The following is a 16105-nucleotide window of genomic DNA, read 5'->3' on the forward strand; positions in this document are numbered from 1 at the left end:
TTCAATATAAATGATTTACTTAAATCTTACTCAAAGGTACATACAGGCAGGATGACAGGCAGGATAACACACACTATGAACTAAGTAGAACCGACAAGGACTGACTGAACAGAGGGAAACTAAATACAGATACCAAAGAACACTAACGAGGTGAGGACAGGTGACACAGATGATGAAGACGATGAACAGGTGTGTAATGAGGGAGTGAGTTCAGGTGTGAAGACACGAGGGATGCTGGGAAGTGTAGTGCAGACAGGACGATGACAGACGGTGAATGTGACATTACTCCCCCCTCCCGCAAGGCGCGACCCGCGCCGAAGACGGCAGCATACGGGAGGGGGGGGGTGGGCATCCTGGAGTCCGTGACGGGAAGGTGGAACAGGTTCAGAAGTACGGACTCCAGGATGGTGGCAGGACAGACAGAGGAGGAGGTAATCAAGACGGTGCAGACAGAACAGGGGACCAAGGAGGTGCAGGCAGAGCAGGGTACCATGGCGGTGAGGACCCTACAGGTGACCATGGCTGTGCGGACCCTTCGGGTGGCCATGGCGGTGCGGACCCTTCGGGTGGCCATGGCGGAGAAGACCCTTCGGGCGGCCACGGCGGAGAAGACCCTTCGGGCGGCCACGGCGGAGAAGACCCTTCGGGTGGCCACGGCGGAGAAGACCCTTCGGGTGGCCACGGCGGAGAAGACCCTTCGGGCGGCCACGGCGGAGAAGACCCTTCGGGTGGCCACGGCGGTGAGGACCCTTCGGGTGGCCATGGCGGAGAGGACCCTTCGGGCGGCCACGGCGGAGAAGACCCTTCGGGTGGCCACGGCGGTGAGGACCCTTCGGGTGGCCATGGCGGAGAGGACCCTTCGGGTGGCCAAGGCGGAGAAGACCCTTCGGGTGGCCACGGCGGTGAGGACCCTTCGGGTGGCCACGGCGGAGAAGACCCTTCGGGTGGCCACGGCGGAGAAGACCCTTCGGGTGGCCATGGCGGAGAGGACCTCTCAGGCGACACCGTTTGCGTCATCTTCCCTTTCCGCTAGCTGGCTGCTACGTCAACAGAAGCGATACGCGTTGACATAAACAAACGAAGATGCCGTCATCTCGGGTTGTGATATCGATTGCCTGGTCTCTCTTTATCTTTGCACGCTTGTGTGCCATCAGTCAAAGACATTGTTTCATTGTATTTAACGGCGGCGCCGGCGACACCATAAGCAAAACATTAGCAAACGGCAAATAGCGCATAGCTGCTAGCTAGCGGTTAACTAGTGATTCAAAACAAAAACATTACAATTAAAAGTCAAGTCAAGTCAAGTCAAGTTTATTTGTATAGCGCTTTTCACAATACAGATTGTATCAAAGCAGCTTCACAGTATTAAATTTAAATAATACAACAAAGTGTATTTCAAGAGGAATTTATTGATTGATAAAATTAAATTAAATATCCCCAAAATATCCCCAACTGAGCAAGCCAAAGGCAAAACCGCTTGAACGTTTTATTAAAGGTATCATAAAACACGAGTGTCATTAAACTGCTGAAAATACATACATTTGTGCGACTCACTTCTGAGAAATTCCTACCCCTCTCTTTCAAGTGTGGTCCTCCGCAGACTTCGTTTCAAGGGCTATGTAGCCCTACGCCTTGGCCCTAGCCCTTAATCAAAATGAGAATTGGGACACCACTTCCCCTCACATGAACGCGCAAAACCGAGGGGAAGGGGTAAGAGTAAGGGGTAAGACAGAGAAATGAGACGCAGCCTTAGTCTTTGTCTACAGGCAGGTGTTGAACCATGGCACTGACAAAAACAAACAAAAAAACACCCTTTCCTTTTCCTTTAATCCTCCCTTTTCTGGCTTATGCTACTCTGAGCAATGCCTGAACTTTGTATTTTGAGCACTATTTGCGTTGTTTTTGTCTCTTCACGATGACTTGCTTAATTTAGTCCTCATTTGTAAGTCGCTTTGAATAAAGGCATCTGCTAAATGACTAAATGTAAATGTACTGTTGTTTGGGCGTTTTTACTGTTTCTTAATGAGCATTTTGTGGTTCTTTAGGTTCAACTGGGCAAAAAGGTTACAAAGGTGTTGTTGGGTTACCGGGACACCCGGGATTTAAGGGTTTTGATGGCTTGAAAGGAGATAAAGGAGATCCCGGTGAAGAAGTAATAGGAATCCCCGGTCCCCCTGGAGCGAAGGTTTGTGTTGTTGTATGAGACTCATACTATGAGTATAAATAACTGTAAATTTGCACATTATCAGTGCTAATAAATATCTTCCTCTGACTCATCTCATACTTATAGGGAAATATAGGAGCCCCTGGAGAACCTGGAGATCCTGGACATAAGGGACAGAAGGGTACAATGGGTGTCCCGGGGAGTCCTGGATCTCAAGGAACTAAAGGAGACACAGGAGATATTGGTTACCAAGGCAAGATCATTCCTATGATCAATGCATATTACACTTAAATTTGACACATTACACTTAATGTGTTATTAACACATTTGGACAATAATACAATCTTTCATTCATGAGCAGGCAGTCCAGGGAAGCCAGGTGAGAAAGGTGTCAGTGGTTTGCCGGGGTCCCCAGGAGATCCTGGGTTATCAGGACGTCCAGGTAAGTCAAACTGAAATTTCACCCTCAGATCTGTTTAATAAGACTCCCATTTAATGTTGCTAGACGCATTCAAAAAGTTTCTGTCCAAGGTAGAACCCTTCTGAGACAGACAAAATAAATGTGCATAAAGTTACGTTACAGGCAAGCTTCAAATGTCCCACATACATTTGGTGGCGAAAATCCTTTTTTTTTTTTAGGTGAACCTGGTCTGCAGGGTCCTCCAGGTCCATATGGGGACAAAGGTGAAGCAGGGGTAGATGGAATTCCTGGATTCACTGGAGAGAGAGGAGTACCCGGTGAGATTGTGTAGCTCTAAAGGTGAAAGATAGCTCAAAAAGGGAAATCCTGCTTCAGAGAAACATACATATTTTGGACTCCTTTAAAGACACTATTGGACAATGGGTTTCATTCACTTACTGTGTAGATTTTTCGAATTTAAATGCACAGGAGAACTTCTCGTGACAATTAATGAATTTTGAGTATTGTAAATGAGTGACTGCGTGACTGAGGTTAGTTATTTGCATAAAACATGCCCAAACCATCTCCGTATAAGGGCTTTCTGCAAACCTTTCATCACAGCAAACATATGACGTGCTCTAAGGATGCGCTATCATCTTAGAGCGTGCGCAGCAAGATCCTCGAGCAATGTCAAGAGTGCCATCCTCAAAACCAGTTTAAACACCTTTTATACAGACAACACCTACATAGGTGCATCTGCATTTTTGTATGTAGAGGAATCTCACAGCTATAACACATTTTCTTACACTTTGTATATATTTATAATACATCTATGAATAAAATTGAATCATAACACATTCATAAGACCCCCCAGAGTAAGTGATTTTTGTGAAAGTGTCATTTCAGTTCTTCCAATGTTTTTCATAAATTTACAATACAATTTAAAAAGTTCATGTTTCATGTTCAAAATCATGTTTTGTTTGTTGAAACATTTCTACGCAGTTTTCTCACACAAATGTGTGCATACTGTACAAATGGTTAGTGAATGAGACCCGATGATCTTAAGACAAACAATTGTTCTGTTTCTTCAGGTTTTCCTGGGAAAGGATTTCCAGGAACCCCCGGAGAGGCTGGTGGCAAAGGTTAGAATCACACATCCTCAATAATTAGGTTGTCATTTATGGAGGACTGAGAGTTCTACTAAAAATTTATACATTTTTCTTCTTTCCTTCCAATTAATAATTTAAGGATATTTAGTGAAATTAAAATTAAACATTAATAATTCTCATTGTCTCCACACAGGTGACAAAGGCAACCCTGGTCTTCCTGGCATTCCTGGGAGTCCAGGTATTCCTGGAACCAAAGGTGAGAAAGGTGTGCAAGGATTCTCAGGGGAAGTTGGTCAACCTGGAGAGAGAGGACTTCCAGGAGCACCCATGGAGGGGCCTAAAGGGGACAGGGGACCTCAGGGGCAGCCAGGAGAAAAAGGTGAACCTAAACATTCTCAATCATTTTCTTGTTAGTAGTCTAACAGTTAACGGGTTTCACTATGATTATAAAATGCAGTTGTTACTCTTGTTAATAAATGAAGTGTACTGAACTGCGTTTAGTACTCTAAAGCATGACTGTGAATGTGGCCTGCATCATCTTACACCCAGCTCAAATTTTTTTCCGCAGGTGCAAATGGGTTTCCAGGCCAACCTGGCTTTCCAGGCAGTGTGGGATCTAAAGGAGATAAGGGAGATGTTGGCATCCCTGGCCCACGAGGCTCTCAAGGGTATAAAGGAGACAAAGGTTTCATTGGTGAACATGTGAGTTTGTAAAGGTTACATCTTCTAAAATAAAACTTGCCTTTAAAAATGATAGGGTATAATTTAATACAGTTGTTCTCTGTAGGGTGAGCCTGGATTGCCTGGTTATAATGGACCAAAGGGTGAGATGGGACCACAGGGTGTTCCTGGTTTCCCTGGTAAGATTTAAGATGAAATTTGACTTGACAGAATGATGAAGTGCAATTTATTTGTCCTTTGTGTCATCCTTCATATTTATATAAAGCAATGTTTGACAGAGATGGGAGATTGAGTGACTTTCATTCCAGGTATAAAGGGTGAGGAAGGAGTGTTTGGTTCTAAGGGTGATGTAGGTGATAGAGGATTCCCAGGTCTCAAAGGTATGAACAAAACTTGAACTTAGATTTCCATTAAATTGTATCATTGGTGTCTATCCATGTTTATTCAGATAAACATTGTTTATACACATAAACCTTGTTTATTCAGATAAACCTTGTAATTGTATAGCTTATAGTATATTAATTGTATACTTTAATTTTATTGATTTATATTATACATAATTGTTCATACAATTAATTATTAAAATTATTATTATTATTATTATTATTAACAATTAATTATATAAATAATTCAATAATATAAAATATAGTGTCATTTAATATTAATATTGTATAATCTTGACAATATAATTCGTATTCCATTGCTTTGACTGTGTTCTGATGCAGGATGTATTCACATAATTACAGATTCAAATTGCTTCCACAAATCCCTATTTGAAACACCTGAATTATGTGGTGAAGCATCTGTAATAAAATGACAATTTAGGTCTGAAAGCTCTATATTCAGTAAGTTTTACTGAGTTTCTGCTTTTAATATTGTTATTTAAGGTAGCGAAGGCCCCCCTGGACCCCCTGGGCCACACACATATGTAAAGGGAGAACCTGGTCTTCTAGGACCACAGGGTCCCCAAGGTCCAGTTGGAATCCAAGGCTTCCCTGGAGCGAAAGGACAACACGGTGAGTCTTTCAACTATCGGAACTTACAAGTCTATGAAAAAAGCTAACATCACTTAACACAGAACCACTCTCCTAGGTGTGATGGGACCTCAGGGTTTGAAAGGATCTGATGGGACACCTGGCTATGATGGACATCCTGGAGCCAAAGGAGAGCCTGGACAGACTGGACCTTCTGGTAGGTGCACAGATATTCCAATTATGTTAACAGACATTACCAGTCCCAGGCAGAAGAACTGGAGGAAAGTTCTGGAAATTTCAGCAAAACTTAAACGACTTTCATTCATTGGATCGCTTATGCTCACTGATCCCTATTTTATTTACCAAATTCTCTTTTCTGTAGGCCCCAGAGGGTACCCTGGGCCCTCAGGGCCTGATGGTGTCCCAGGTCACATCGGCCCTCCTGGCCCTTCCTCAATGGACCATGGCTTCCTTGTAACCCGCCACAGTCAGAGTGTTGATGTTCCACAATGTCCTGATGGAACAACACTGATTTACGAAGGATATTCGCTGCTTTATGTCCAGGGCAACGAGAGATCACATGGGCAAGACCTAGGTCAGCACAGTAATCACAGTTTTTATAGCAACACCATTATTTTTCATTTTGAAAACAGTTGCAGTTAAATATTTTTGTGGCAAACTTGAGGCAACACCATTCAAAAGTTTGGGGTAAGGAAAAAAAATATATAAAAATAAAAGTAACAATTAATTAATTAATTAATTAATACTTTAACTCAGCAAGGATGCATTACATTAATCAAAAGTGACAGTAAAGGCATTTGTAATGTTACAATATATTTCTATTTCAAATAAATGCTGTTCTTTTGAACTTTCTATCCATCAAAAAAGTATCATGGTTTCTACAAAAATTTTAAGCAGCAATAACTTTTAACATTGATTATAAGAACCATTAACACCAATAATAGTTGATAATAATTGAGCAGCAAATCAGCTTGTTAGAATGATTTCTGAAGGATTATGTGGCACTGAGTAATGATGCTGAAAATTCAGCTTTGTCATCACAGGAATACATTTCATTTTAAAATAGATTCAGATAATAGAAATAATAATAGAAAACAGTATATATATAATTTATTTATTTTTTATTTTATTTTTATAATATTTCACAATATTACAGTTTTTACTAAATTTCTGATCAAATAAATGCAGCCTTGGTGAGCAGAAGAGACTTCTTTCAAAAAGAGTAAAAAACTTTTGACCGGTAGAGTAGTTTTTATGGAATATCACTCAAAGTTAAACTGTCCATGACATTCCTGCTCTCTTTACCCTATAGGTACAGCTGGTAGCTGCCTAAGGAAGTTCAGCCCAATGCCTTTCCTCTTCTGCACCATCAACAACGTATGTAATTTTGCATCTCGTAATGACTATTCCTACTGGCTCACCTCTCCTGAGCCCATGCCAATGAGCATGGCCCCTGTTACCGGTCAGAGCATCAAACCCTTCATCAGCAGGTTTGTGATCTTTTATGAAACGTTTGCTATTTCCATGAGTAATAATTTCTCTTCCTACTCATGTGCATGTATGTTTTCCTGTGACAGATGTGCAGTTTGTGAGGCTCCTGCTATGGTGATAGCAGTGCACAGCCAGACCATCCAGATCCCAACCTGCCCTATCGGTTGGGATTCTCTCTGGATCGGATACTCTTTTGTCATGGTGAGGAGAATATTTTTTTTTTTCGTTTTTTTTTTTTAAGGGTTGCACCTAGCCTGACTACGTCAGACTCAGTCTGAGATAGCGACCGTTTTCCCCGTTTTCCTCCGGTCTCAAAACAGCCGGCCAATCAACGAACAGAGGGCGGGCTGAGAGCCGTGACATAGACGCTGATTGTACCGTGGATGCGTAGATTTACTTCACATAATCTGCAAAAGTCGTTCACAGCCATGTTCACTCCGGTATTTCGCTCGATGGTTTTGTTTTCGCATGATACATGTGTTTACAGTGGAAGTTAGATGCGGCTGAGCATGCGCAGAACACACGCCATAACCAAACGTTATGTGATTGGCTTACGGGTAACCAATGATTTTAAACTTCAGACAAGCACTACCATACATCACCCCAATCATTCCTGAATGATTCATTCTTTCCAAACATAGCTATTTAAGTCACCTGGTTAAGTACTGAGAGCAAGCTAAATCAGTTTACATTCATAATACCCAAGGATGATTCAGTGAGAATGTGTACTTGTGAATGGTCAGTTAAGGTCTCACTCTGTCTGTTTGTGTAATAGCACACCAGTGCTGGTGCTGAGGGCTCCGGTCAGGCTCTGGCCTCTCCTGGCTCTTGTCTGGAAGAATTTCGTTCGGCTCCCTTCATCGAGTGTCATGGTCGCGGCACCTGCAACTACTATGCTAATTCCTACAGCTTCTGGTTAGCCACCATAGAGGACAGCGATATGTTTACGTAAGCTTTCACACACTTTATATTCTTTGACAACTCTCATGTAGTTTCATACCCTTTCAATAGATGCACCATTTTTTTTTTCTTCAACTTCACACAGAATATATCAGAAGCTGTTTTTTTTAATTATTGAAATATTTATGCTGTATATGCCACACCCATGGTGAATTTCAAAGCTAAAGTAAAACCTCTCTCTAACCACAAGAGGGCACAATACTTTCGTGATAATTTTAGTGCATTTGTACTGTATTTATGTCTCAATAAATATAACCAATGTCTGATATAACCAATAACCAGGTCAACTTAAAAAATTTGAAGTACAAATAAATGTTTCTTTATTCTTAAGCTCATCTGAAAGACAACTAATAATATTTGTTTAGTTTTTTTAGAATGTGTCCACTTTACACATTGCATTGCATGGTACTGTAATTAATTACAATAACAATATGCAATTAAAACATTGTTTCAGAAAATAATGACTTATATATTGCATATATCTTGTTAATTAGTATTACTTAGGACTGATGGTACAAAGATGAAGTGTAGCATATAATTAAATAACTATTTAAACAACATTTATCGAATTTCATAATTTTTGATGATTCATTTAATAATTTGATAATTTGATAAATTTTCCAGTTTTGGAATATTACCATAATAGATTACAAATTTTACTCAAGAAAATTGACCAGAACAACATACACTTTCCTGTTTCCACAACGGAATAAAAATAATATTTTCATATTAGAATTCATGATTTATTATCGATTTGATATTTATTGCCAAATTCTGAAATTATGCAGGATGCATCAGGCAGGCAATTATATAAAGTTAATATTAAATAAGTGAATAAATAAAATAAAATAAAAGTATAAACCCGCTTTTCTGAGAAAAAATGCCAAATTGCGAGTTTCTAAGAAATTCTAACAAAGGCCACATTGCAAGATTATAACTGACAATTGTGACATATAAACTTAGATTTTATGTTAGAAACTTGCAGTTATGAGAAAAAAAAAGTCTGTATTGAAGTATATAAACTGCTTTTATAAGAAAAGAGGCCAAGTTGTGGGGTGGTGGCGCAATGGATAAGACACATGCCTTTAGTGTGAGAGACCCGGGTTCGAATCCACTGTGAGACACCAGTGTGTCCCTGAACAAGACACTTAACCCCTAGTTGCTCCAGAGGCGTGTGACCTCTGACATAATTAGCAATTGTAAGTCGCTTTGGATAAAAGCGTCAGCTAAATGAATAAATGTAAATGTAAGTTGCGAGATTCAAAAGCTTCCAATTCTTAGAAGGAAAGGCCAAATTGCAAGATATTATCTCAAAATTGTGAGATATAAACTAAAAAATATATAAATTGCGCAGAATAGTCAGAATTGTGTTGTAATCTCACAATTATGAGAAATTCTGAATTGCGAAAAAATGTAAAAATTAAAAAATTATATATATATATATATATATATATATATATATATATATATATATAATAGGAATTGTAAGAAATACTGTAGTGACTTCAACTTTTATTATTATTATTTTATTCCATGGCAGAAACTTCCATGGTTTCCACACTTCCAACAATTGGTCAACTGCTCTTTTATTACTGTAGATTCTTACTTAATAATAATACTGATAAAAAATTGACATATGTATTTTCCTGTTCTCCTGTTTAATATCTGTTTTTATTGTGGTTACAGGAAACCTGTCCCTACAACACTAAAAGCCGGGAATCTACGAACTCACATCAGCAGGTGTCAAGTGTGCATGAAGAGGGTATAGACCAGCCTCAGCATTGCATCTGCTCTTTATCTTCCAGATTTACGAACAAGCGACGAACGTATGGTGCTACTTCTATGAAAAGCCATAGAAAAAAAACTTCAAGAACACATATAGAAAAATACCCGTCTCAACGTTAATAGCAATGGAACCTCAAGATCTACGGGCACATTTGCTTCACACAGAGCGCTTAACTAACATTGTTCCATTGTGTCTAATGAATGACACCTGTTTACACTTGCACTGAGTATATGTATTAGTAAGCAGGTAACCATCTTCAACAAATCCATATGCTATTCCGTCCAAGCCTTCTTATTTATCATGCCACTCAACAATATCAGATGCAGATAGCCTATCTTGTTTATTTCTCTCTAAAAATGTATAATCAAGCAACACTAACATTATAGAATAATTATATTTTCCTACTGTCAGTAAGTTTGTCAGCACCCTCTTTGTAAGATGTAGGAAAGGCAAAGATCAAGCTTTGTTGTAAATATAGTGCTCTATTTAGTTAACACTCTGTCCCCATAATCTCTTCAGGTAAATGCCATTGATTTTGTTATACTTAATTATTTATGAAAACGTATGCGATGAGAGTTTAAGCACCAAGGGGCCTTTCCTTTCTACATTGATTTCTTTGTTAACCACTGCAAATGACCTTCATGGCACATAAAGTGTAATATTCTGCACTGTTTTTTTTTTGTTTTGTTTTTTGCATCAGCATCAGCATGTGGCCTTTCGACTGACTCTTGCCATGTTTTGATGTGTGTTTGTGTATGTGTATATGTTTCCACTTTCCTTTTGGTGCAGAAATGTTGTCGTTACTATTATGTAATGGCACAGTTTCAGTCTCAAGCTGTGTTCGAAATCGCCCCCATACACTTATTCACTATACTCTACATCAGTCCACTAATATAGTCCACTTGAAGGAGTGAATGAATACGATTGAGTGAATTCGGACACTGAGTGCACCGGAAGGGCTGCCGCTTGTGCATAGTTTGTGCTTGCTGTTTAATAATCATTTGAAACGTAGCAAACTGGCAGCTCCAGTAGTAATGAAAAGATTTATTTTGAAATATGTCATGGAAACTAGCATGTATAAACCTTAAACAATTTAATAATCAATTAAAAAGGAATTCCCAGACATCAGTATAGTGTTGGCCCAGATCCGGCCCACACCTGGTACGTGTGGAATCCACGTGTTCCAGATGTGGGCCGGATCTGGGCCGACACAATGTTGCTGTCTGGGTCTATACCTGTAGCCACATTGGACCAGCGGTTTGGAAAATGGATGGATGATTCAGCTGCAGGCGCCATCTTCTGGCGAGACATGGGAATTCATTCAGCGCGACCTTCACAGTGCATTATGGGTATTCTCTAGCCATTGAGTGTACATCAGGCGTACACTTGGAATTGCGGTGCAATCTGGGATTGAATGAGTGTACTCGATAACGTCCACTATGGTTTCGGACACCACTACAAATGGCTGTCCCATCAAATAGTTCCCAATTCAGTTCACAATCTCATCTTTTCCCATGATGCCATTTAACTTCCTATGAAAATACACTACTCTCCTAAAAATAAAGGTTCTTGGCTATGAAGATCCTTTAACATCCATGGAACCTTTCTGCACAAAAAGTTAGTTTTGACTCAGTGGAAAAGTCAAATAGTGGAAAAAGGTTCTTTAGATTATTAAAATGCTCTTTACACTAAGGGCTATTTTAAGAACTGTTCACCAAAAGGTTATTTGAGCAACCAAAATGGTTCTTCTATGGAATCGCCGTGATATCTTCCATTAAGAGTGTCCGCGCGGTTGATCTCATTGCATGTCAAATATACACATACAGTCCCTTCTGTATCTGTTTATAGCTCTAATCAAAATAATCATATGTTGAACATAAGTGCACTATAGTAAGTCACCTCTGTTGCCTTTAAAAATGATTTTGTTAGAAATTCAAGCTCATCACATCTTCTTTGTTGACTCCTCATTTCTCACTCTATTGACTTGAACTCATCAGCAAACTGACCTGACTTGATTCCTACCACATCTATGACAAACTCATCCAGAATTTAGAGTCTGTGTCTGAAGCATGTTCCCTCTTGTGCTATCTTTAATTTGAACAGAATCTTATTGCCTATAGATTCTGCTTTATGTCTTGAGTTTATTTTGTCTTAATGCCTCAGATACCAGACCAAATAACCAGCACATGTCCCCCTTACACAGTGGATTTGTTGCTCATGTTTTTTTTTAATCATTTTACACTGATAATACTTGACTATGCAATCTACAGTACTTGCTTTTACAAAACCTTTCCCTTAGTTGACCTTTTTGTGTAGAATTGATCAAATTGTTCCACTAAGTAAATAGCTAGTTGTGTTTAAGTTGTGCCTTACATGAATACGTGTGTGAAGAGTCACGGATGTGAGCCCGCACAATGTCACTGATCTTGCACACCCACTGTAGCTCTGTGCATTGATGTGTCCATGAAGTATTAACGGCTCTTGCTTTGGAATATGTTGATTAATACAGAGGTTGATTGAAATTTATGAAAATATTTTTTTTTTCAGTGTCAAAGGATTTCAGTGATGCCCCCATTCTATACTATGTCATACAATAAAATGTTTGTATAAATGTGTAATGTGTTTTTATACCAAAAAAGAGGGTTATATTTTTATTTTTCCCCAACAAAAATACAATTAATGCTGTTAAAATATACGTTCTCCCCAAAAATGTAAATTCTGTTCAAATTTACTCGCCGTCATGTTGTTTCAAACCTGTAAAAAAAAAAAAAACATTTCAACATTTTTGAAACAACATGAGAGTGAGAATTGAGAATAAGAATTTTAATTTTCAAATGTAGAATACTATCAAGTTATTGCTCCAAGCACATAATAGTGTTTATTCGTTGACTTCGGTTGTGTGTGTGTGTGTGTGTGTGTGTGTGTGTGTGTGTGTGTGTGTGTGTGTGTGTGTGTGTGTGTGTGTGTGTGTGTGTGTGTGTGTGTGTGTGTGTGTGTGTGTGTGTGTGTTCATTTAGTGATTTTATGTGCGTTTGTCATTTTTATTAGATTTTTTTCTATATTTCTATTTAGCTTTGATTTGTTTTTACAATTAAGTTTTTTTTTTTTTTTTACTTTAATCATTTTATTTCAGTTAGTTGCCAAGGAAACGTTTTTAATATTTTTTTTTTATGTTTATGTTTATCATGTCATTTAAATATTTCATTTTATTTCAGCTTACATATATTGGCCTGGAGAGGGCGCTCTAAGAACACTTATTTTTTACAAAGCCATACAGCTTACTACAGCTCATTCCTGTAAAGTACATATCATATTACAAAACAAGGCTATAAAGTATTTATTTAGATTGCCTTTCATAAGGTAACTTTCATTTTCTTTGCTTTACCACTTCATTTAGCCCTCTATGAGACTAATTATGAAATCACATGCAGCTAGAAAAAAAATAAATGACTTTATATTTTATTTACATTTAAGACTATTTAAGACTAAAATCACTTTCCAAAATTTGTTTTTTACATCTGACCTTTTCTTCAGGGTGCAATCAGTAGACTGACTTTGACTGACTTTTCAACTGACTTTGTCCTATTAGGGTATATATATATATATATATATAAATTGGGCAAATTATCTGAAACTTCACACACACATTCAAATGCATTTTCACTATCTGAAAAGTGGTGAAAAGGTCTTAGTGTATCAAAAAAAAAAAAAAAGAAAGAAAATAAATAAATAATTTCATCTATTCTATATTTCATTTGGAACTCACAAATTCTGATGCAACTTCGCTGCCTGGAAAGTATACAGTGAAACCATGTCTTAGTGTTTTAAAAATCATTAAAAACATTGTTTCTCTACTGGAATTCCAGATTGAGGCACGGGTGACAATCAACAAGACTCCTCTTTTTCAGCGTAGCACGCTTTTCCACTCGTAACTCGATTTTAACCTGTTTAGTCATCATTTTGGGAGAATCCCAGCTTTTCAGTGTAGTGAGACCAATAGGCAGTGCCATCTTTCCTGACCTCTGGTTGTATGGATCACATCTTCCAAACTAGCATAGGATAATGTACCCAAATGCCTAACTTCCACAACAATATGACTTACAGTATATTCTTCATCTCTACCATCCACTGCTTCTATCCTCCTTAATCTTCAACTTCATCCTTTCTTACTACGTCCTCATTATCTGTTGCGCTGCCATCACTATCATCAATAGTGCAGCTACACAGAAATGATGGATAACAGATTTGTTGGGTCTTTGAGTTATTGTTTTTACAAAATGTGCATTAAAAATGACCCAAAAACATTTGGATGTACAATGATTTAAAAAAAAAACCAATATATGTGTAATTTCTAGTCTAAAATGAACTCACTATAGTGCCTTGAAAGCATGTGACCTAACATGTGCTAATGTCTCATTCACTTCCACTCAGAACTCACTCAGTTTGTGAGTTTTGATTAACCGACTTTCATCCTTTATATACTCACAACAGGTCCTGTCAATGATAAAAGTCACGAGTCACTAAATAGTGTACACGTGTCCTACATACAGTACGTTTCACCCCATATCTGAGACACAGCAGATGTGCTACTGCATGTGGATTTCCAAGAATATTTCACATTTCACATTATTTGACAACATACTCTGAGAAACTCTCCCATTTTCACCTTCACTCCTTAATTCTGCTGAATAAAAGAAGTTTTCCTGCAAAAGAACAAAGACAAACAGTCTGACACATTCACAAAAGCGCATTATTTCCCCCAAAGATTTCCTTGTGGCTTTCCTAGAAATGTTTAAGGATAATATCTAAGGTCCCGCTGGCCTTCAAACACGCTCATAATTATTGACCAATCAGCTGGCTCAGATTTGAAAACCCTCCCACTGGTCAGAATTAATAACTGCATTAAAGAACTGCATTACTTTTTTAAAGCAACTTTGATGTGTGTAAAGTGGTGTGTGTGAGCACCCATACTCTGGGCCGTGCACACAGATCAATGAGTGAGAGAAGAGATAACCTTTCTCTTTCATCTCTCAGTTTTTATAGGAATCTCATTCTCTTTCTCTCCCCTCTGTTTGCCAATCGGACAAACATAGCCTTTTACCCCATTCAGTCATGAGCTGCTGTTAAAATGACGTGTATGAATGGGTGACCTTTGACCCTGAGCGAAGTAAACTAGATAGAAGTGTTTCAGGATGCCCCTTGCAACACGTGTGTGGATATATTTATCCGCATTGATCAAGCAATAGACATTACGTAAATACTGGAACATGTCAAATGATTGATGTTTTATGTCTTAGTTTGGCTATATGTTTAAGTTCCTGTTCCTCAGAGTGACCTTGAACATACAGTTATTTGAGTGTGGGTGTTTATGGGGTGAGAGGAGCAGCTGAGAAGTGTTGTGAAACTCTGTCGGTCAAAGGGAACACGCTGGAGAAGAGGATGGCAGTAAATTGAGGTGAGGGGTCTGTGCTGTCACCTAGACATGGGGACAGACAGACAGACAGACAGACAGACAGACAGACAGACAGACAGACAGACAGACACACAATAGATCAGTTTGAGATGGACAAACTTCAAGGAGACTGTACACAGAGGGCAAATACATTTATAGCCAAATTGTGGATTCATAGAGAGAGAGAGAGAGAGAGAGAGAGAGAAAGAATGCAAAGCACAGAACAAATATTTCTGTGATTGACCAACAAGCTGAATGAAAATGGTCACACTGGTATGTGGAAGCAGTGGTACATATTCAGTTCAAGTTCATTTTGAGAAACATTCTTGCTATATTGGACAAAATATTCTAATCACAAGTTTTAATAATGGGAAATATTAACTTTTTTATGACATTCTTGATATGAAAAATTTGCCATTAATTTAGAAATGTCTGATTTTTGTCTGCTAATTGCCAATGCCTCATTGGCTAACTTTATCTTTTGTCAATCTGTGGCCTTTGTACGATGTTTCTGAAAGTACCCCATCTCCTCCTCCCCAAAAAAGAGAACATTTCCTCACATTTTTATTTTATTTTAAAGATATTTAGATGTTGATATATGTATCAATTATTACATATTTTTTTAAATAATTGTTACGGGCACTGTGCAACTTAAATGAAATTTCCGTGCTGTCACTTTCTATGTTTCTTACAGTCCCCATGTGGTGAAAATCAAGCTTTTAATGTTGTTTATGTCTATGTGGTGTTTTTAAGACAAACCATGTGCAAATTCATAAGTCAAAACAATTGCAGAGTATTTTCTCCTTAACTGCAGTGACCCAAAGAAAGTCTCAAAAACGCGATTTGAAATGGCTGGTGTTTCTGACGTCATAAACTACCTTGTAACCAATCAGGTCAACGTGTGATCGTCAACGAGTGGATCTCTGAGCTGGTGTGAGTGAGTGGAGGCGGGGATAATTTGCATATTCATAGAACCACGTGTACTAAATGAGCCAAGGGTCTAGTTACATTCAAGCTATTGTAAGGCATGAAGAATTTGTTTCAAGGAATAAAACGTTTAAATATGT

At 38.5% G+C, this 16105-nt stretch overlaps 2 protein-coding genes across 2 annotated transcripts in view; both read left to right on the forward strand.

Moving 5' to 3' along the window:
• The window catches only part of col4a1 (collagen, type IV, alpha 1), a 72261-nt gene extending 60057 nt beyond the window's left edge, over positions 1-12204 (forward strand). Inside the window, exons 37-52 of the mRNA XM_082175796.1 lie at positions 2046-2185; positions 2291-2417; positions 2526-2606; positions 2804-2902; positions 3656-3706; positions 3867-4052; positions 4242-4375; positions 4461-4533; positions 4663-4734; positions 5242-5370; positions 5447-5545; positions 5711-5923; positions 6662-6839; positions 6927-7041; positions 7616-7788; positions 9487-12204. Of these exons, the coding sequence (XP_082031922.1) occupies positions 2046-2185; positions 2291-2417; positions 2526-2606; positions 2804-2902; positions 3656-3706; positions 3867-4052; positions 4242-4375; positions 4461-4533; positions 4663-4734; positions 5242-5370; positions 5447-5545; positions 5711-5923; positions 6662-6839; positions 6927-7041; positions 7616-7788; positions 9487-9568 (1952 nt within the window). The 3' untranslated portion in view covers positions 9569-12204. The remainder of the gene's footprint in view (positions 1-2045; positions 2186-2290; positions 2418-2525; positions 2607-2803; positions 2903-3655; positions 3707-3866; positions 4053-4241; positions 4376-4460; positions 4534-4662; positions 4735-5241; positions 5371-5446; positions 5546-5710; positions 5924-6661; positions 6840-6926; positions 7042-7615; positions 7789-9486) is intronic.
• Positions 157-2039, forward strand: LOC309503169 (uncharacterized protein). The gene is made up of 2 exons (XM_082175893.1): positions 157-443; positions 503-2039. Exon 2 carries the CDS (start codon positions 519-521, stop codon positions 1071-1073), a length of 555 nt encoding a protein of 184 aa, XP_082032019.1. The 5' UTR covers positions 157-443; positions 503-518; the 3' UTR covers positions 1074-2039.
• Positions 12205-16105: the final 3901 nt, after the last annotated feature.

The sequence above is a fragment of the Leuciscus leuciscus genome (assembly GCF_965113295.1).
Source record: "Leuciscus leuciscus genome assembly, chromosome: 7".
In the NCBI taxonomy this organism is placed as follows: domain Eukaryota; kingdom Metazoa; phylum Chordata; class Actinopteri; order Cypriniformes; family Leuciscidae; genus Leuciscus; species Leuciscus leuciscus.